The 22,805-nt window shown below is 38.8% G+C and overlaps 1 protein-coding gene across 1 annotated transcript in view; it reads right to left on the bottom strand.

Annotated features, from left to right (window-relative positions):
- Positions 1–22,805, bottom strand: part of LOC145998602 (FAD-dependent oxidoreductase domain-containing protein 2-like) — a 257,130-nt gene that overhangs the window by 5,724 nt on the left and 228,601 nt on the right. The window contains exons 8-10 of the mRNA XM_083135051.1: positions 16,247–16,410; positions 14,446–14,611; positions 10,984–11,222 (exon numbers count right to left, since the gene is read on the bottom strand). Of these exons, the coding sequence (XP_082991177.1) occupies positions 10,984–11,222; positions 14,446–14,611; positions 16,247–16,410 (569 nt within the window). The remainder of the gene's footprint in view (positions 1–10,983; positions 11,223–14,445; positions 14,612–16,246; positions 16,411–22,805) is intronic.

Below are 22,805 nucleotides of genomic sequence, written 5' to 3'. Positions count from 1 at the left end.
GACGCGTCCACTGTGCGTGGTACTGACATTTCTCCCGTCCTTTTCCATTAACGTCTTCTATTTCTGTCGCAGATAATTCTATCTAAATTGATATCCCACGCTTCAAACAGAAGTCGGCTGCTTCAGAGAGGAGGAGAATCAAGCGGCCTAGCGCGAAGGAGCCTCTATGCCTTAATAACTAATAACCAGTTTATGCTTCTATCGCTTTATGATTCTCTCTTTTTCTTTTTTTTAACACTTGACATCTTTTCTCCACACATACGTAGATGTCTAGGAATAGTATGGTACCAAGACTTTTCTCGTCTAGAAGTAGTAAATACTGAAAATGGGGGGGATTACTAAATAAATTAAAAACATGACCTTTTGAGCAGTACACAAAGCATAACTTAAATATAATCAGACACTCACCCCTTCGTTTGTCTAATCGAGTCGCATAATAATGAAATAGTGATTTTGACGAAATTTTCGCATACAGTTAACTCCGCACGTAGTGAACGTTCTGATATAGTGAACCCAAATCACTAGTCTCCAGTGGCGTGCCCAAGGCGGGAGGTTGGTGAGGTTCATAACCCCCCTTCCCACTTTTGTACAGTATTCCTAAGAACGACAAAGGCATACATACCCACCCGTTTCAAAAATTCTGGGCACGCCACAGCTAGTTCCGACTCAAACACATTACAAATTTCGTTTATGGTGAACGCTCAGGTTCGGTTTTAATGAAACTTCAAAATGTCCATGAAAACTTAACATTGTTAGCATCATAGGTGCAGCGCAGTACTTCAAAACATTCTGGCTTGATTGAAGGCTTTGAGTGACTGGTTTCCTGCCTGTTTTTGGTTTGGCAGCAAACAGGGCGACTGAATTGAACGAGGGGGAGGCCGAGAGCGGGAGTGAATTTGTGACTCATGGTGATGTTGAAACACGTGGTCAAGGCGAGGGGCAGCGTGTGATTGCCTGAGTTGTACCCTTGAGTTATGTTAAAAGCTTGTTGATACTGTACTGGGCCTGAATGTAGTTGTATTTTTGTTGTACGTTCAGTTTATTTACAGATATGCTAATTTGGACTGGTCCTTTTAGAGTGGAATACGAACTGTGCCTTCACCGGGTATCTTTGAAGATTCACCATGCTTTCTGAAACCTCGGAAAATATGTGAGCTACAGGCTTCCCCGTAATTTTAACTAGCGACACTAGCGCCACTGCCTCCAAGCCAGGGTTTCAGATGCGTTGGTGAATCTATACAAGGCGAAGACGCTATCAGTACGCCATCTATGAGTCCTGCGCGCTATTTGCTATTTTGTTTAATTAATTGTGTCAATTAACCTACTTCACAGTTACTACTAACCTGAATTCACGCTAAGAGAAGACATTTAGGTTTTAGTGGACTTCGAATATAGTGAACCAATAATACCTGACTCCATAGGGATTTATTACAAGCGTAGTTGACCACTTACATTGTAATTTACCAAAATATCGAGAGACAAGGCCATTACTAGACAGCAAGCCTCTGTCTCGTCTTGTCGTTTTCAAACGGTGATTAAGTTCTCGATATAAGACAGACATGTCTCGGTACCTTCCCTATATATACTCTGTACACATACATACATAAATGTATGTAGTCATTGATTCTGAATTTTCAATTTTAATAAACATAAACGAATTCCAAAGCTGATAACATTCTGAACTTTTCCGTAAGGAAAAACAAAGATACATAAATAGTCTAGAGGAAGTGTTTATCTTAGAACAGCAAGTTAGAGCGGCGCGTAGACAGATTCATTATTGTTAAAATAAAATTGTTTTGGACCTGATGAAAGCTTCCCCTTGAACCAATTTATGCAATGCTTGCTTTATTTTTAACTTATGTCCTCTCTCATGCCACGTGGGATTCCATAAACTCAGTGCCTAATTAAAGCTCGCTGATGGCCTCTCGCAATAGTTCACCAATTACGATATCATAATCAAATATGCAATTACCATGTAAAAACAATACAAATTAGATAAATGTTTACCTGTCTCCAATCCATTACATACACATGTTATGACAGCTACATACGCAGGATTCATTTTTCTGGGGGGATGGAGGGGCTGGAATCGTAGGTGGTTACTACATAGATGCGTTATTGGGTGTGGGGGGGGGGGAGCTGGATATAGTACAAAATTTTTCGTAATTACCATTTTTATTTTAAAAGTTGTTCAAGGACAAAAAAGATAATCGGGGGTCATTTTAAGAGGAATTTGCATTTTTAACTTTGATTTTTCCCGAGTTTTTTACTGACTTATTTTGAGAATTTAAATTTCCTCCAAATTTCGGGATGGGCTGCAGACCCAACAGCAATTAATCTACAGGCAAAAAAGCGACGAAAAATAACGAAAATAGAAATAGTCTGGAAAATAAGGGTGCGCAGAACTCTAAAACTAAGTTATCAAGTAGCCTCATACTAAATGAGGATGGTCTTACCTTTAACATCTAAAAGGACGATTGTTCTCCTATCTTGAGGTCTAAAATTTAGCAATCAGCTCCTCGCAATAAATCAACATTAACGTAATGGTAAAGGTGATTGCCCCATTAACTAACTCTCTAGCCTTCTTAAACCCGAAGGTTCATGGCTGCAGCAACACAGGCCTTCCATCTGTCGCTATACTGAGCAAGATCTATACATTCTTTTCCATCCGTACCTATTTCCTTTATAGGTCCATCTCAACGCTATCCCCCCATCTTCGTCTTGGTCTTCCTACAGGCCTCTTACCATCAGGTTTCCCAACAAGAATCCTGTAAACCTCTTCCTTCTTCTCCTATTCGTGCCACATGGCCTGCCCACCTAAGTCTTCTTGGATTTAATCATTCTAATAATATCTGGACATGAATACAAATTATGTAGTTCTAAATTATGTAACCTTCTCCACTCACCTATCTCCTCATCCCTTTTAGGCCCAAATATTTTCATAAGGATCTTATTTTCAAATACTCTCAATTTATTCTCCTCTTTCAATGTAAGGGACCAAGTTTCGCATCCATATAATAATACAAACACAATTACTGTTTTGTATATTTTAACTTTTAGTTTCTTAGATATTAAACGATAAGACAAAATTTTATGAAGAGAAAAGTAACATGCATTTCCTCAATTAAGCCTACTTTTTATTTCCTCTTTAATATAATTTTTACTTGTTAGTATTTCTCCTAATTCAAACTGATTGCCCCTTTACGTATAAAATTTGGCGAACAGCCCCCCGGGCCCCAGCGACTTTTATAACCAACAATAAACTTCTAACTAACAAATCTAGTGGAGACAGCTAATGAAAAAGATAAGCTTCTGCCTCAACGAGAGAAAATTGATAATTTGACACTGCTTGCATAGTTGTCAATGACAGACTTTCAGACGGTATGTATGCACAGTAAAACGTTATTATTCGCGATTGCATTTCAAGAATTGTAAACATTGTACGTACCCAACGGAAGTTCTCTCGGTGCTAGGTACACCAGCGCCTCTAGCGGAGTAAATTCAAAACAGGATCAGTTGGAACCATCAGCACATGAGACGTGCAACACCAAGTTGCAAATTGGTCTCGCCTAAATGGGCCAGTGGTAACCACCGGTTGTTCAGTTCAAGTGAATTATTTTTGGCGCTGTTACTGTGTCTACCTTTTTCATGGCGGACAAAATAATCGCAAGATTCTATTTTCTGTGCAAGTTGCAAGCTTAAAACTTAAAAAGCCTCGGTGTATTTTGTTTGAAGAATAGTTTGGTGTCTGAAAATACCCACAAAGAAGATACAACATCGATTACATTCGAACATGTAGATATAACAGAATCAGCATTAGCATTATTTTGTCGTGCTCCTAAGTAATTTCGAGTCATTCCGGAATTCGTATGCGAGTCAAAGTGGGACTTAGCTTAGGTACGTACACACTACTACGCAGCGACGGATGGTTCGAGCCAGCTTCAAGTTTGCCGGAACAAGGTATAGTGTGTTCTTTTCACTATTATTTTGTTATTGTTTTTGAATTGTTTGATTGTGAATTGAACGTTTGTTCCATTTTCTTTCAAGTGCTATTAAGTTTTGTGCAAGCCGCATTTTACTGCAATTCACTGCAATGTCCAATTACTCTGAAACATGTCGTGTTTACGATGCCTCAGATAACGTAATTTTTAAGGTATATTTGGTACTGGGCATTGAAACTTAATATGTAGATGCCTTGCATATCAATATTTTAGTCACATTACGATTTTTCCATTGCTAACGTTATCACTTTTAAAGTTTCGATTTCGTGTTCCGAAGCTCTGTTTCAATGTCGGTCAAATGGTATACGGACTCTCAGTGGGGCGATCGTTTCATTGTAGTCGTCAAGGTTGGAGAGTGATATTACCATATTTTCGTGCAGTAATTGATAACGTATAGCATGGTTACAAAAAGATATAGAATTTCCTTGAGTAGAAAAAATGCCTGTATATTTCTTCTACATACACGATAAGTTGAAACTTGACTAACGGTTGTAAGTGTGAAAAAATTAAAACAACCCAGATAAATTATATCTATATTTTGCATACTATGAGAGTTCTATTTTTACTATCGTACTTAACATCTCTATCTTTACGCTTGGGCATGACTGAAGATGACCGGACACCTCTCCGATTTTCTTCATATTTGGCATACTTATTAATTGAGGCCTGCTAATGACGAATCTGAAGTTACAATTTGTCGGAAACTTCTAGAAATTGCAAAATAATTGCGAACCATTGACGCTAGCCTCACGAACCATTGACGTGTGGTTAGGTTAGGCAAACATATTTAATATTTGGTGTCGTGATAGTATCAGGAATATATATATTTGCTTGTGAAACAAAAATTTCGCGAAAATCGACGGTTTCCATTCCAAAAACTAACGCCTTATTTTCGCTTATTTTGCAATTTCTAGACATTTCCGAATTTAACTTTGGTAAAATTTTCGTATCCCCAAAACGTATTTCTTCAATTTTACAGGAGAAAGTACTTACCGAAATGGGTTTATTTATACTTTAGGAAGGTCTTGGAAGTTTGTTTTCACCTCGTTGAAATTTTTTTGCCGGTAAATCATGTAATTTTCGACATTAATGTCACTCCAATGCACGAAAGCTGTTCCCTTGATGTCCGTCTACTACGTAAACCAAATATTTGCGAGCGTTTCATGACGTAACAACCGGTCAGTGTTTCCAAATACGCGGTTTTGTAACTGTGTAACAGTTCTAGAACGTAAATAAACGTGAGTTACTGTTCATCATTTCTGATTACGAACTTGCGACAACATGACGTGCACAGGATCAGTGGCGTGCTCAATGTGAGGTTGATGGGGGCTATAACCCCCCCTTTCGCCCAGTATCTCTAAGGCTATTTATGAATGGTTCGTGGGCTATTTATGTATGGTTCGTGGGGCTATCCGTGAATGGTTCGTGGGGCTATCTGTGAATGGTTCATGGGGCTATCCGTGAATGGTTCGTGCGGCTATCCGTGAATGGTTTGTGGGGCTATTTATGAATGGTTCGTAGGGCTATCCGTGAATGGTTCGTGGGGCTATCCGTGAATGGTTCGTGGGGCTATCCGTGAATCGTTCGTGGGGCTAGCGCCAATGGTTCGTGGGGCTATCCGAGAATGGTGTGTGGGGCTACGAATATTTTTTTCGAAACCAATTTTTAACTATTGAAACCTTTGCGTGGCCCTACTAACCTATCCACGCGCCAATCGTTCGTGGGGCTAGCGCCAATGGTTTGTGGGGCTAGCGCCAATGGTTCGTGGGGCTATCTTTTTCACTATTGAAACCTTTGCGTGGCCCTACTAACCTATCCACGCGCCAATGGTTTCAGTTGCTTTGTTTTATTTCAATCACTTATCGCACAACACTCTTGCTACCTTGCGTTCTGACGTCAGCAGACTGAAGTTTATTTTTAGGCTAAAGGCCTATGTTGTTATCCATATCATTAAAATTTCAGTAACCACCAAACGTCTCTAATTCCCTTATTTTCGTACTTTCCACATTCATACTTACGTATTCTCCATACTAGTACCTAGATATTTTGCTATGAAGAAGGTCGCAACACTGCATAACCACTGATCATGGACTACGCTAGTCAAGATTTCTCCGCCATATCGCGTGTAACGCAAGCAAAAGCGAAGAAAATAAAAATACTCCATATTTCGAAAATTGAGATTATTTGCCTGCAAAAAACGAAACGCGAAATAGAAGCATCCTTACGAATGCAGAATATGTAAGTATCAATGTGAAAAATACAAAAATAAGGGAATTAGAGACGTTTGGTGGTTACCAAAATTTTAATTTAACTTTAATTTGTGATTAGGAGGCCTCAATTAGTGAGTATGCCAAATATGAAGAAAATCGGAGAGGGGTCCGGTCATCTTCAGTCGTTCCTTACGCTTGCTATCAGAAGCGCTAACTTTTTTTAAAAAAAGAAACGTGGGGACGGTCAAAATTGCCATAAATATTTTAGGCGATCGTGACCCTCCGTATCTCTGCGAGAAACTTGAAAATTTTTAGTGGTTTGGAAAGATTGTTATTCATATGAACGTTTCTTGTTTTTAACGCGCGGAAATACGTTCTAAGCGAGTAATTGGCAATTTTATGAGGTATGAGTTATGACGTCATGCACACGAGGATTGCCTACTTTGTTTGGCCTGTTAGGTTTTGTTCTCTTAGCATAAATGTCGTTGAAGTTAACGTCGCGAGTGGTAAGTATGTTACCAAACATGTTGGCACGTTGTTCTACGATATTTCAAATTCACGATTTCTTCAATAGAGAGCCTGCGTGTAAATTCGTGAGTTGCCAAAAACAAGAAATATGTGAAGGGTAGCAGACGTTATTTTTTAAAAATTACACTTTTCCTTTCATGATGCTGGTAATTACGCGTTATCCTTCGACATCCGCCGTTGATTTCTTGCGTGTATGACGAAAATTTCTTCAAATAAGTGGCGAAAGTGATCCGGGATTGGAAGTATCGTGGTCACATTTCGATAATAAATATCTGGCTTCTTTGTGGTTTCCGCATGTTAAAATCACTTTCAGGCACCTTAAAAAATCGAAATGTGCAGATTGGAAAGAAAAAAGTTGAAATTTTCCAGGAGGTACGATCGGTCATCCACTGCCGTGCGCAGGGTATTTTCGGAAGGGGCTGGAATTGTAAAAAAGATTAGCATGTAGTTTCGTTCTAGGAGGATGGAATACACAATAACATTTTGGAGATATATTGGAGATTTTCACTATTAAAATTGTACTTGAAGATAAAAATGATAATGGGGGCCAATTTTAAGGGTACCCTAACTACCCTTGACTCCTTGTACCCCCTCCAGAAAGTGAAATATTTTGCATAGTTGATGAAGATAATGTTCTTAGCTCGCGGAGATGTGTTATTGTGGAATAAAGTACGTCTGTTACCTTAACGTGTTACCTTACCGTGAAGCAGAACAGCTCGAAGTCTTCGCGCAAGTGAATATAGCACCCAAAACGACTTTTCACAACAGCAGCTAAATTTTACGGGTAAAATTTAACTATCCCCGAAACGTATTTCTTCAATTTTACAGGAGAAAGTACTTACCGAACTGACTTTCCGTACACTTTTGAAAGGTTGTGGAAGTGTTTTTTTCCAATCGCTTAATTTATATCGCCGGTAAATCATGCATTTTAGAAGATTAATGTGTCTCCGATGCACGAAACTGTTGTCTCTATGTCCTTCTACTACGTGAACCAAATGCTGCGGGCGCTCGACGATGTAACCCCCGGTCAATGTTTCCAGCCACGCCGTTTTTTTTGCAAGATCATGACAATTTTAACTATTTGCCTAACCTAACTGAACCTAACCTAACCTTGCCGATGGTTCGTGGGGTTATTTATGAATGGTTCGTGGGGTTATCCGTGCATGATCCGTGGGGCTATTTATGAATGTTTTTAACAATTTTGAAGACGACAATTTTAACAATGTTTGCCTAATCTAACCGAACCTAACCTATCCTTGCCGTGCATGGTTCGTGGGGCTATTTATGAATGGTTCGTGGGGTTTTCGAACCTGGAAAAAAAAATACAAAATCAGTAACACGAAAGTAGGTATTTTTCGATGAAGAAGGTTGCAACACTGCATAACCACTGATTATCGACAACGGTAGTAAAGATTTCTCCGCCATATTGCGTGTAACGCAAGCAAAAACGAAAAAAAAAACAAGAATTACTCGATATGTCGAAAATTGATATTATATACGTGAGAAAAACGAAATGGCACCTTCAAGAATCCTTAGAAATGCAGAATACGTAAGTACCAATGTGAAAAAGAAGAAAATAAAGGAATTTCAGACGTTTCGGGGATACTTAACATTTAATTATGTTAACTTATATTAACCTGCATTACCATGTCCTTCACTCGAATCCATCAGGAGTGTTAGGTTTGGAGTTGATAGCAATTTCCGACGCGTTCTTTCGCTTTTTTAGTGTGCATAAAAACTGTTTTTACTAATAAAATGCAACGAAATTACTTCGGGATGGTAGGTTTTTACTTACGCGGACCATACTATGTCGATTAAAAAAAAATCAATCAATCAAATCAATCTGATAACTAACTAACTAACACTCTAGCCTTCTTGAACCCGAAGGTTCATGGCTGCAGCAACAGAGGCCTTCCATCTGTCCCTATCCTGAGCAAGATCTATATACTCTTTTCCATCCCTACCAATTTCCTTTATGTCCATCTCAACATTATCCCTCCATCTTCGTCTTGGTATTCCTACTGGTCTCTTACCATCAGGTTTCCCAACAAGAATTATGTAAACTCTTCTTTCCTCTCCCATTCGTGCCACATGGCCTGCCCACCTAAGTCTTGTTGATTTAATCATCCTAATAATATCTGGACATGAATACAAATTATGTAGTTCTAAATTATGTAACCTTCTCCACTCACCTGTCTCCTCATCCCTTTTAGGTCCAAATATTTTCCTAAGGATTTTATTTTCAATGTGATAACTACGTTATTGATTTGATTTTAATGACTTTGGTTGGAGAAAAACTTTCAGGAGAATCTCTCGCGGCGCGGTATAATTTATACAAAGGCCCGGTACCCGACCGCGGCCCGGTGGTTGAGAAACACTGCAATGGGGAATATGTGGCAAGAGGAAGAAAAAACAGTACTGTTGGTTGACGTGATGGGAATACTACTGTAGAAGCGTAACGTGGCGCTGGGGGAAAGAACATGAATCTCGGTTCCCAGGAGGTTAGGAAGAACACCCTTAACTTGTAAATGTTAAACCTGAAATTTGGGATGGGAGAGTGCTCCTTGCCCCCACGTTACATCTATGAGAGCTGTAGATGAAAGCCATGAATTGAGTTTAGCATGTAGCATTTGTTTGACTCGGATGATCATGATAAGAATGGGGTTGTAAGAGGTCTCTTTTCCGTTAGAACCCAAACGCCAACGCCTCTTCCAGTCTGGAATAGATTCATGCAGACCAACAAGACTCGCGTTTTAGCCAACCTCTGTGGCGGAGTGGTTAGCATAGCCCGCTACGACACCAGGGGTCCCAGGTTCGAATTCCGGCCTGGAATCGATGTCATCAATATCATCTTTCATCCTCATCTTAGCGATGAACCAAAAGCGTCAGAAAAGCGAAGTAAAATAAACCAAATCAATCAATCACATACTGGAGTACAAAATCAAAGCCAGTATAATTCCCTGTGGGGCTTGTGTTGTTCTCTCCGTGTCTTCTTTTGACTGCCCTTTCATCTCATCTCGTATAATCTAATAACGATTCATTTCCATCGTCGCGATTAGCCAGAAGTGCCGGAAAGTGACACAAAATAACCAAACACTGTAAAATCGACTTAGTCAAAAACGAGCAAATTTTGTCACTTTTGACTAAATCCATTACTCAAAATAGCACCGACCCGATTTTCATCAAAAGTGACTACATGCATTTAGTCATTTCATTTCAGTGTGTTATATAGTCAAAAGTGAGAAATCAATTTAGTCACTTTTTGACTAAAATGTAGTCAACATTGAATAATCACTACTTCTCAAGCCTCCTGTGGATTTATTCATTTTTGTGACTAAAATGTAGTCAACATTGAATAATCACTACTTCTCAAGCCTGAGGTGGATTTATTCATTTTTTTTTACTAAAATTGAGTCAAAATTGAATTATTATTGCTTCTCAAAACTGACCTGGATTTAGACACTTTTTGACTAAAATGTAATCTAAATTGAATAATCACATCTACTCAAGCCTGAGGTGGATTTATTCATTTTTTGACTAAAATTTATCAAAATTGAATAATTATTGCTTCTCAAGCCTGACCTGCATTTAGTCACTCTTTGACTAAAATGTAATCAACATTGAATAATCACCTCTACTCAAGCCTGAGGTGGATTTATTCATTTTCTTGACTAAAATTTAGTCAAAATTGAATTATTATTGCTTCTCAAAACTGACCTAGATTTAGACGCTTTTTGACTAAAATGTAATCAAAATAGAATAATCACCTCTACTCAATCCTGAGGTGCTCTTATTCATTTTTTGATTAAAATTTCGTCAAAATTGAATAATTATTGCTTCTCAAGCCTGACCTGGATTTAGTCACTCTTTGACTAAAATGTAGTCAACATTGAATAATCACCTCTACTCAAGCCTGAGGTGGATTTATTCATTTCTTTGACTAAAATTTAGTGAAAATTGAATTATTATTTCTTCTCAAGCCTGACCTAGATTTAGTCACTTTTTGACTACAACGTAGTCAAAATTGAATAATCACTACTTCTCAAGCCTGATGTGGATTTATTCAGTTTTTGACTAAAATTTAGTCAAAATTGAAAAACCCGCGCGAAGATATCAATTTAGTCATTATTGACTAAACCATTTTTAACAGTGCAAACAAACAATAATGGAAACAGGTTCAGCCTCCAAAATATGGAAACAAGTCGAACAGTGTTGTTAAGCCGTAGACTTGTTTCTTCCCTTACCTGTAGGAAGTCGTTGGTAGAAGTAGAACACAGGATGCAGGAAGTTCGATCTGTGGGCCTCCAGAGGGTCCCCCGTGGCTCTGTCCGTCCGGAAGGTGTCCTTCCCAGGCCCCGAGAAGTCCGGACCATACTCCAGCAGGACGACAAGAACAGACTCTGCGCGGTGGCCTGTCAGCTCCGTCAGCCGTGCCAAGAGGGAAACCGGAACCTCGGGCAGAATGTCGAACTCTGTCATATTGCTGCAAGAAACACAGAAACATTGAGTTAGCGACGGTGTTCCTAGGTGTGTGTGATGGGAATTGTACACTTCTGGAATGTATATGTGTGTGTGTGTATGTACATACTTGTATACAGGGTGTCGCAAGGGGTCCCAGGATCGATACCCGGTGGAGGCACATAGTGGTTCGGATCTCACTTTAAACTTTAGGTCCAGTCTCGATTAACCTTTCTGTGCATAAATTGAACTTAAAACAAACTCAAACTGGGTGTCGCATATTGTCTGGTGACGATTTTTAATAATTTTGGTCGGCCAATGTTGATATTACTCACACACATATCCGTAATATATCGACATTGCCGTCGGTTCGTAATATTGATATTTTAACAATATACAAGGTTATTAAAAAAGAAATTCACACTTTGAAATGATTGTAACTTGTTATTGAGATGTGCTAATGTGTTACGTATGTATGAAAAGAGTTGCTCACAAAGTTTTTTTCAACCACCGATTGCAATTGTTGTACTTGATAGAGGCGCAACGTGACCACTTTTCCCAAATATGGCTGCTATTCAAACGGAGAAGCTTCTCTTTTTTTTTTAGGACCGAATTTTAAAAGGCAGGCAATCTATCTACGATTGGGTAAGGAAATTTATAGAGATGGAAGACTCGGTATAGACAAACGCAGTGTGAGGTCATCAACATCGGGGGGAACGGGTGGAAGACATCTGGTAAACATTCCTCCAAAGTCCAAGAAAATTAACATCTCGTGCCGTACCGAGCTAAAGACTGCTAAGTGGAGCCTTTTAAAATTTGGCCCTGAATATGCGGCACACTGAGGTCGTGGACTCAGACTTTCAAAGCTCCATAGCACAAAAGGACTTCTCCGTCGGGGTAGTAGCCATTTTGGGAAAAGTGGCCACGTATCGTCACTGGCAGGTACTACGATTGCAAGCTGTCACTGATATAAAACTTCTTTTTGAGTTACTCATTTCATACACACACATTATCACATCTCAATAACAACACAAGCTACAATCATTTCAAAGTGTGAATTTATTTTTGAATAACCCTCTATAAGTAAGTCCAACAGTAAAACGTTTCCTAAATATAAGTCCCCGCTATTTTGGTCATTTCTTGAAATGAAATCTCTGCCTCCTGCCCTGTTCTAACCTGATCAATCTGTTGTGTTTGGAAATGTAAACGCACTCAGATTATCTATTAAATGGAATATTACTAATGTACTTCAGGGTTTCTTTGCAGTTCTTTGACACGGTCAAAATTTGTTCGATCACTAAAGAAGTTCTTTTAAAGGGTTTTCCAATAAGAATGATATGATTTAAAATGAACTGTGCTACGTCCCCGGCTAGGAGTACGAAAACTCTTTTACACTCATGGTCTTGCTGGGTTTAAGTAACAGTCTTAATATCTCATAATTAACGTTTTATTAATAGTAAATTGATTTAACTAGAAACTAGTTAACACACGTGACTCCACACGTTTAAAAGACACTTCCACTGCAATATCTACTTTAGAAAATCCTTGCAGAGGCAAATCTTTCACTTAAATTTCAATTCTGCTATTTGCTGCAGATTAGAAACAAGAAATAGTCACAAGATTACTCACATAATGCCTTGAAAAATCACAAAGTTAGACTTACATTAAAATCATCTTTCCTTACATTAAAGTCATCTTTTATCATTTCTTTTATAACCAAACCGCAAGAACGAAAGAAAATCTCTAACTTTTTCCATCGTTACCAACTCGATTATTTCTGCGGAGTTGCCAACCTCGCACAGAAAATTTTCGTATGACCATACAGACCCTCCTATACGTGTGATAACACTTGAACAAATAACATTGGGTAAAACGAACATGTATATACAAAAATTAAACAAATAAACAATAAATCTTTTGCTACGACGTAACTTGGGTCGTTGCAACTGGCAACTATGCTTCAAATGTTATAACCGTCACTACTTTAGTATACTGTGACAATTCATCATGGATAAATACACGCTTCAAGAACGTTTGGTTATTATCCAAAAAAATTATGAAAATAGAAGTTATTTTGTGAATACTCAACGTGCACTTCGCGAAAACTATGGTCCACATAGCCTAATCGCCCTTCTGTGCTTGCTATTCCTCGAATCGTTGAAAAATTTGAAAGAGATTTTACGCTTCACGATGCGAAACCCGTACCAACAAAAAGTCGAAATGCAAGAAGTGTAGAGAACATTGATGCTGTAAGAGGTAGCATTGCAGAGGTTCCAAATTTATCGATTCCTCGTCGTGCTCAATAATTAGGGCTTAGAAGAACGACAACTTGGCGTATTTTGCGAACGAAAATACTTGGGTTAACTCCTTTAGATTGCTTTTTGTGGGGTTATTTGAAATCTATAGTCAGTCTATGCAAACAGACCACGAACCCTTGATGCGTTAAGATTGAACATCGAACGCTGCATTCGTAACATTAGGCCCGAGTTATTGCACAAAGTCATCGAAAATTGGGTTCATCGAATTCACTCGTGTGCACGAAGTCGAGGTGGACACTTAAATGATGTGTTATTCAAAACATAATGTCTTACTATGCTTCAAAATAATATAAAAAGTTTGGTTGTATCTGAAATAGTTCTTTATTTTATTTCAATGTAAAATCATATCGTTCTTATTGGAAAACCATATATTACATTTTTTTGTTCCTCCAATTGTAATTTTCCATTGTTGGTTGCCTCTAAATGGAAATTTCAGTCCAAAAATTGTAAACATATTCTCAAGTTCGACATTGTTTGGCAAAATTCCGGGAGAGGCTGGTGCTGGTTGAGTCCAGTTCCTATTAGCCAGTGTGTGCACAAAGTAAACTTGAATCTTGCAAAACTTTTAAACGCTATTGATCTCTTCCCTGTTCGCACAATTTAGGAAAAAGTAGCGACAGTCTAATTGAAGTCCAAGGCCTTTTCTTACAGGTCCATTTACATGTACTTATTTGACCTGTACAAAAAGTTTGATTCGATGTACAAAATTGTACAAAAAAATAGTACAAAATTCCTGCCCTACTTATTTTCGGATTCTCGAAAATGTACTAGAGCATTTACTTGTAGTGCCACTTTTGATTTGGATTTTTCTCGGTTATTTCGCTTGTACAAAATTGTACAAAAATAATACAAAATTGCTATAAATGTGTGTGTGTGTGTGTGTGTGATTTGGTTAATGTGGTACTACAAGTAAATGGAGCTCTTTCTTACTTGTGGAAGATGATGACGTCTCCAAGGAGGCCGAACATCTGGTAAGGCCCGGCTGCTTCGTTGATTCTCTTCACGACCACGTTCACCAACTCCGTCACGTGATGGCGAGAGGACGGCCAGCGGACTCCGTGGTACTTGTGTTCCAGGATTCGGTGAAGGGCCCTCACTGAAAAGAGGAATGCGACGTGAGTTGATTTGGCAACTTGATGGTGCTTTTTGTATATTCTCGTACTTTTTTTTCTTATTTTACAGTTCTTTTGTACTCCTGTAGGCTATTGTGACTATGAGGATGCGTGCTGACTAGATAAAATTGGCGAAGGAACACGCACGCAAAGGATGACCCATGTCCGTTCTGGTATTTGAACGTGGAACCTTCGGTGCCGAGACTGCGAGTCGACCACTCAAACCGCTCGGCCTCCGAGGTGGAGAATATGCGTTTATTTCCCCTGTGTTGGATTCCGTGGAGGCAGTTTGTGTTGTGAGTGACTGCTCCGAGGCTGATCCTTGAACCTCGTGTTTCCTTTTATAAAATGTTTTACCCATCTTCTAACATTGCTACACCCATGCATGCATCTCTATACACACGCTGAAGTCTATTGTGAATTTCAGGAGCACGAATTACCTTTATAACAAGGAATTGAATCACAGCATGTTGTCGAAACGAAACATCACTGTCAGCCATTTTTAAACAACTGCACTCACGCGATCGAAGCTAATGACGTTACACTACCTCGACTCGTTCAGTAAAGTCTATATTTTGCGATGATTTTGTTTGCGTGTATTGATGGATTTTGATTTTTTTAAATTTGTTGCTCATTACTTTCACTATGCTCCTCGTATGTATCAAATCTGTGTCTGAGACTTGATGGCCACCATATTGTGAATATTCTGTGTAACACAACTGAGTAAAGTAGTTTTTCCCTATGTATGGAGACTTTTGGAACACCCTGTATAATTCGACTGTTGTGCTCATTTAACATAACTTTGCAATTTTGGAAAAAATACAATTTTTTTACTCAAAGGTCGATTTTGCTAATGAAATCTGCTAAAGCCTTCCCTATAACTCCATAACTGTGACAACTTAATATCCATGGACGTCCGCAGGTTTTTTCCCAGGTAGGGGCAAGGAAGGTATTTTTTTCCAGGGGGGGCAAACAAGGCACATTTTCTCCAAAAATAGTGCTGTCCCTAAAAAACATTGCTTAAATTTGAATTTATGGTGATCATGAAATAATTAACACACATTATTGTGGCTAAAATGAAATTATATGTGTGAAATACATAATTTTTGGTTGACTTTCATTTTTCGGGAGGGGGGGCACGGCCCCCTCTTGCCCCCCCTTCCGGATGCCCATGTTAATATCTAACATTTACTTTTCAATGCGTTAAATCGCAATTTTCCCTTTGTTACTTTGTCTGTTTACATACACAGTTATTAACAAAACTGCATACAAAATTGAATTAATAATTGAGAAGTTACTATACATATGTGTATATCAGCTTTGGATCGTGAAATGTATGGAGTGTCTCGACTGCATAGCAATTAAGGTTTGCTCGAATCAGTGTAGCTCTTCGGATCTCACTTAAAACTATAGGACTAGTCCCCGTGAGGCCAACTGAGCATAAGAGTGTACTTTAACTTTGTCGTAGAATATTTGCTGGGTCTGGTAACTTGGGCTACTTCGATGAATATTTCATCTAGAAATTCAAGATATTGGAAAGTTGTGTTGTATGGCTACTTAAAACACGCCTTCTTTAGTGAAAATACCCAAGAAATGGCAACACTGAGTGGCATTCTTACCTGTGTACCTGAACCCGTGGATGAACCCTCCAGCAGATCTCCTAAAGTCCAAGGAGTGGGTGATAGTCCCAGCGAAGAAAAGGCCTGGTAAGTTGAGGGACTCGTACGTCTGTTTGATTCCAGGGTACTTTGGAACCTTCATGGATCTTGAAGCTTTGGATGAGCTGAAAATAACAGTCGGATATAGTGAAAACACATTTCTTCAAATTTACAGGAGAAAAGACGGGAAACTACTTACGGAATTGAGTTCCTGTGGATTTTTGGAAGATGGGAATAGTGTTTTTTCCATTCGTGCAACTTAATCGGCCGGTAAATAATGTAATTTTCGACATTAATGTATCTCCATTGCACGAAAGCTCGTGCCACCATTACCATCGACTACGTGAATCAAATGTTCTGTGCGTTCGATTATGTAACCCCCTGTCAGTGTAGCAACCACGCGGTAGTTTTACAAGATGACGTGTGAGCGGTTTTTTTTTTCAATTTAATTTTCAATGTTTGCCTAACCTAACTGAACCTAACCTAACCTTCCGTGAATGGTTTGTGGATCAATTTTCGCTTAAGAACCTTTTGTGAATTGTTTTTGCGGCATTTTTCGGTTCATAAGTTTGGAAACACTGCATATCAGCTGACGATAGACAACGTGAGTCAATATTTGCCCGCCATCTTGTGTGTAACGAAAGCGAATTAGCAACGACCAACAAATACTTGTAATGTGAAAAATTACGTTTTTTTCAGTGAAAAAAACATAATCCCAAGTTGAAAAGTGTTCCGCTATGCATATAAGGTAAATACAAATGTAAATAATTCGGAAATAAACGAGTGAAATGTGTTTTCACTATATCAGACTGTTACCGAAAAGAAAAATAACCGTTACGTTACCACATTGATTCTACCTGTATTTACATTACAATAGCGTTTCAATATTGCTTATCTTCCTCATCGCTGCTTATCTTCCTCTCTCTCATCTATCTCCCTGTTTTTTATATCTCCCGCGCTCTTTCTTCCCTCCCCGCTAATAAAATCACAAATTGCACCCTGTTTTGTTAATTTCATTTCACCTAGGAATGATATTGCGATGAGACGAGTCGAGAACTGTCACAGCCTCATCTCGTCTCCTGCGTGGTAAGGTTAATCTCGTTCTTTATGCTTATTTTTGTTTCGGTTTCCACTCGGAAGTTATTGACCCACGAAATGTTTAATATAAGCACCACTCAGTTCCGCAAAAAGTTTTCTTAATAACGTTTTTTCTTTGCATCTTGTTTCGACGCTGCTAGAGTTGACGAGCTATATCTGTGCGGGTGTCTTGGCTACTCCGCGCAGAGTGTGAGAGAGATACGTTTATGTAGTTGCCACCTAATCGCCCTTTGGGTGGTCGACATCAAGGACAGAACGCAAACATAATGACGCGCAGCCGCTAGCTCCTCCCCCTTGCTACTGCGCAGCCGTGCTTGGGCAGGGTTCACCCGCAAAGATACAGCTCGCCAACTCTAACCGTCGAAATACGGAATTTTATCGTGAATAGATGAAGCCGGGGAGCACAGACTCGCACTTGTCACTTATATATTAACTTTGCAATTACAGTGAACAAAATATACGATTTATTTTTTAAAAAAATCAATAAGATATACACTTGATATGTTTGGATAAGAGACATAGTCATTTAAATTTATTTAGAACAATTTCTTCAAATATGATACCAGAGTTTCGAACGAGATCATCTCGCTTTGATGTTGCAGATATTTATGTCAGTCTTGTCTCGCAATTTGAGAAGAAACAAGACACTTTACTTGTCTGAGTGCCATCTCTATTTTCGAAAAATCTCGTAATACATAGGTTTAAGTATAGTTTCCCGAACACCCTCTTTCAAAGTTATGGAAATTATGAAAATTGTGGGTGAGGTACAGGAGTACCTTGTACCCCCGTCTCGTATGTGCAAGTATTTGGTTAATGATAATTCCATTTGAAAAGTTCAAGAGAAATGAAGATTTGGATCTTGGAATAGACGCGACCACGTCTTTAGAAAAGTGAACCCCCTTTATGTAAAAGAACATTCGTCTGGAGCGTGATTTTCTGAGAGTAAACTTTACCTGATTACATCGTCCCACACACATTTTGAACAATTTTCATCTCCTTAAAGAAGTTTCCAAGAACACAGGTCAATGAACTAACTAAGCCAAGCGTCAGGTTAACCTTGCAGCAGGTTTTCGCATATGTAGATCCAAACGTGCGCGCAAGAATATAGTTCCACTGAGACGGGTTCTATTCCGACACAACTGCATACTTGCAAGAAAACAGTTATTTAATTTGTAAAATACAGACAAAATAATACATCCATTAGCAGGTGTGGACTTGATCGGTTGCAATCACTGTGCAGACGAACTTGGATCCGCAGATTCGCCAACTGGAGTTTGTATTGAGCTGAGGAATCCCTAAAGCCCAAGTGCGAGTCGAGCAAGACTGAATACGTTGCAGAGCGCGTGGAATCCGTGATACCAGTGTTGCACATCCCACTATTTTAACCCTATGTTTATTGTGATTAATAATCGTGCTATACAACGGCGAGAATGGCTGAATCAAGCAAGGTCTCCTGTTCAGCGAGTGTTATTGTGGGCTTCATCCGAAGGGAAAAGCTCTTCAAATCAAGCAAGTTGTTTAAAATGCATAATCCTCCTTACGGAAACAAGATCAAAGTAAAACAGGGCGTGAGGTGATTTGCCGTCAATGGGCGCACGAACTGTATCCCGGGTCTTGAATGATTTGCGGTTTGAGTTTAGGAAGAGGAAACGATTGTTTGTTGTTTGACTACAAAAGAATGTCCCCGGTATTAAAAGATATCCCCGTGAGAAGAAACATGTTTATTATTTGGACCAGAAGTGCTTTAACTCTGGGAGGGGCGTGGGCGTTATATTGATTTTTTTTAATATATATATATATATATATATATATATATATATATATATATATATATATATATATATATCACCATGCAAAACCACCGCCAGGGCTGAAGAAACCGACGAGAAAGGGAGAGGGGAAGGGGGAGGCTTATTGTTTCACCCACTGACGGCAATGACGTCTTTGTTGAAGGCGCATATATTTACTGTTCCGTGCAAGGAAAGGGATGGATGATTAGCAAGAAATGGACAGACCAAGATTTGAATCCAGGTTTAGTGAAGTGATTCATAAATTGTAACCAGAATAATAGCAGCAGACAATGCACCTGATTGTATATATCCACAATAACAAATCATACTTTTTTTTTTCTGGTATAACTTGAAGTGCGTGTGTCTTACAGTAACAAAGGTTTTCATAAACGTATTTTTTTATAAACCAAAAACAATAATTTGTCATTAAATTCAAGAGGGCCTGTCGTTGTTTACTTATATCTTTGTTTATTTTTATTTTTGCGTGCTCGAAATATACACACATGCTCATGGGCGTCCGGAAGGGGGGGCAAGGGGGCCGTTCCCTCCCTGGAAAATGAAAGTCAACCAAAAAATATGTATTTCACACATATAATTTCATTTTAGCCACAATAATATGTGTTAATTATTGCATTAACACAATAAATTCAAATTTAAGCAATGTTATTAGGGAACTACACTCTTTTGGGGGAAATGCGACTTGTTTGCCCCCCTGGGAAAAATACTCTCATGTTTCGAAGATATTTCGTATTTATATTAAGTAATGACACATTTTTTTAAATAATTTATGCGCCGAAAGTACTTCTAAAATGGAAGACAAAAAGAAACCCAAATATATTCCGCTTGACATGCATGCGGGTTTTGATGTGTTGTGCGGTTGTCAATACTGTGAATTTTCTCAGTGTCTGCGATGTAAGCAGCTCGGCGGTTGAGGCAAGACTGGCACGGAAGATTCTGTGCTCAGTTCCAGCGCGGATTGATACATAAAACCTGTTGCAAACTTAGCCTGACGCGCGGCTTAGTAGTAAGCACAATGTTGTAGAATAAGTTTACAATGGTTTGAATTTCTGTGGTAAGGAAGATAATACTTATACCTTCTAAACAATAAAAACTTCTTTATTGACCTAATTGAAAATAGGTTCTTTTAACAGTAGCACCTTGCGCCTGTCAAATTATCTAAGGGGTTACAATTGGATTTAAGGACTTAAGGGGGTACAGTACTGCACTTAAAAAAATTGGGGGTACAATGTACCCCTGTACCCCTCCGTTCCTGCGCCTCTGGGTCTAGTCCTGATTAGCCTATCTGTGCATAAAGTGGACTTATAGCAACAAATCAATCAATCAATCAATATTCTTCCATTCTCTCTCTCTCTCCCTTCCTTGAGGTTTCTCTCTTTCTATTTCCCCCTCTCCAAGTCTCTTCTCTCTCTCCCCCTTCTCTCTTTCTCTGCTCCCTCTGTAGCCTATGGTAAGAAGGTTAATTTTAACAATGTGCCTCTAACATCGATCTCCAATAATGACTCTAGAATCTCATCAGTGAAGGAAGAGAACCCAGCTTGCAGGAAGACACGCACCTGCGAGAAAGGATTTACTTAAAACCTTCCAATTGACCAGCTAACAATGGCAACAATCAATAATTCTTATCTCTGTATGTTGAAAAGTACATCACCCTTTGTTATGTAGATTCTGGAAACGGCTAGAATTTCAACGGAGTACAGGGGAAAGAACAAAGTCGCAAACCCACAACAAAAGCAGAACTATTATGTTACTGCTTGTGGTTCAACAATACTGATGCTCGTTCTCCACATTATCTATACACTCAGGACCAAGATATCTCACGCTACTGTTAACTCAGACCACGAATGTGGTGAAAATATCAACAAAACAAAACAATGCAGATATTATGGAAACTAATAAGCTCTGAAGTTGGAAACATGAGGATGTAATGGGTGTATCTTATTTTAATTCAAACATTATTATTATTTTGAGATACTTGGTGCGCCCCCCGAAATATATTTCTAGATACGTGTCTGGCCAGGGGTGCTCAGAGGAATTAGTTGGGGGGGGGGAGGAGTGGCACGACTGCACCGCACTGGCGGAGATTTTTCTTTTAAAGAATAAACTTTCTTCTTTGAGACTCGTCCAGAAGTATTCGGAGGAGGTGAGGTGACAGACAATCTATACTATATTTCTGATAAAATGTATGAAAGAAAGGGAAACTCCTCTTAGCTCTTTCAAGCGTAGTTTCACAAACTCGATAGATTTAAGTATTCCTCTATCGCTTTCAATTATTGGGGAAAGTGGTAGAGTTTGTATTGCATATGTCTCGCACTGAATTATTGTGAGGGGGACATAGCTCGTAATACGCCTTTATATAGAGTATGAGAATTTTCTAGTAACTTATCTTGAAGCATCGGCATGTTATATAATTATAGATAGTATGCTTCACAAGTACGAAAACATATAGCAACCAGTGGGAAGGAATTTTCCCCTCATGTTCATACTATCACCGAGAGAGTTGTTTTACGAATTTACCACCGTTCATACAATCACTGCTAGAGTTGTGATCCCCAATTTAGTACCGTTCATACTATCACCAGTAGAGTTGTATTACGAATTTAGTATCGTTCATACTATCACCAGTAGAGTTGTATCACAAATTTACCACTGTTGATGATATCACCGGTAGAATTGTCACGAATTTACCTACGTTTCATATCACCAGTAGAGTTGTATCACGAATTTAGTACCGTTCATATTATCACCGGTAGAGTTGTATTACGAATTTACCACCGTTCATACAATCACTGCTAGAGTTGTGATCCCGAATTTAGTACCCTTCATACTATCACCGTTAGAATTGTATCATAAATTTGCCACCATTCATACTATCACCAGTAGAGTTATATCACGAAATTAGTACCGTTCATATTATCACTAGTAGAGTTGTAGTACCTCTCATACTATCACCAGTAGATTTGTATCACGAATTTACCACCGTTGATGATATCACCGTTAGAATTGTGTTACGAATTTACCTCCGTTTCATACTATTACCAGTAGAGTTATAATACGAATTTAGTACCGCACATCGCGCAGCGACGCCAAGGGTCCCGGGTTCGAATCCCGCTCGGGCTTGGTTGTTTGTGAATGTCCATTCATCTATTTCATCATTTTATCACTCATCCCCATCTTTGCAAATTAGCCAAGAGGTACAAAACGCGAAGTAAAATGAACTAAATCAATCAATCAATCAATCAATAATACTATCACCAGTAAAGTTGTATTACGAATGTCATTTCAAAACCAGCCTGCATATACGTAATTGTTGATTATTGGTCATAGTAGGTAGTATAGCAATATCATATTTGATTTATGTGGGGAAGGTCGGAGTTTTTAGTACAACTTTGTTATATTGCATTTAATGGGGCGAATAGTATACTTACTCGTATATCAATTTAAATTATTGGAGAAAGACATAGTTCGCATTAGAGCAATGTGGCTTTGAATTATTTGTGTTACATGTATAAGTGTTTTTGGATGTTCGGGAAAAAGAGGACGTATGGTATTCTTGCTCATCTAACAAGATGGCAGTCAGTGCCAGAAATTTTTGTAAGGGGTTCTGGCAATTG

Source organism: Lepisma saccharinum, chromosome 14, assembly GCF_977018435.1.
Source record: "Lepisma saccharinum chromosome 14, izLepSacc3.1, whole genome shotgun sequence".
Lineage (NCBI taxonomy): Eukaryota > Metazoa > Arthropoda > Insecta > Zygentoma > Lepismatidae > Lepisma > Lepisma saccharinum.
Note: the sequence above shows the minus strand (reverse complement) of the source record. Positions and strands in the feature narration are given on the sequence as shown.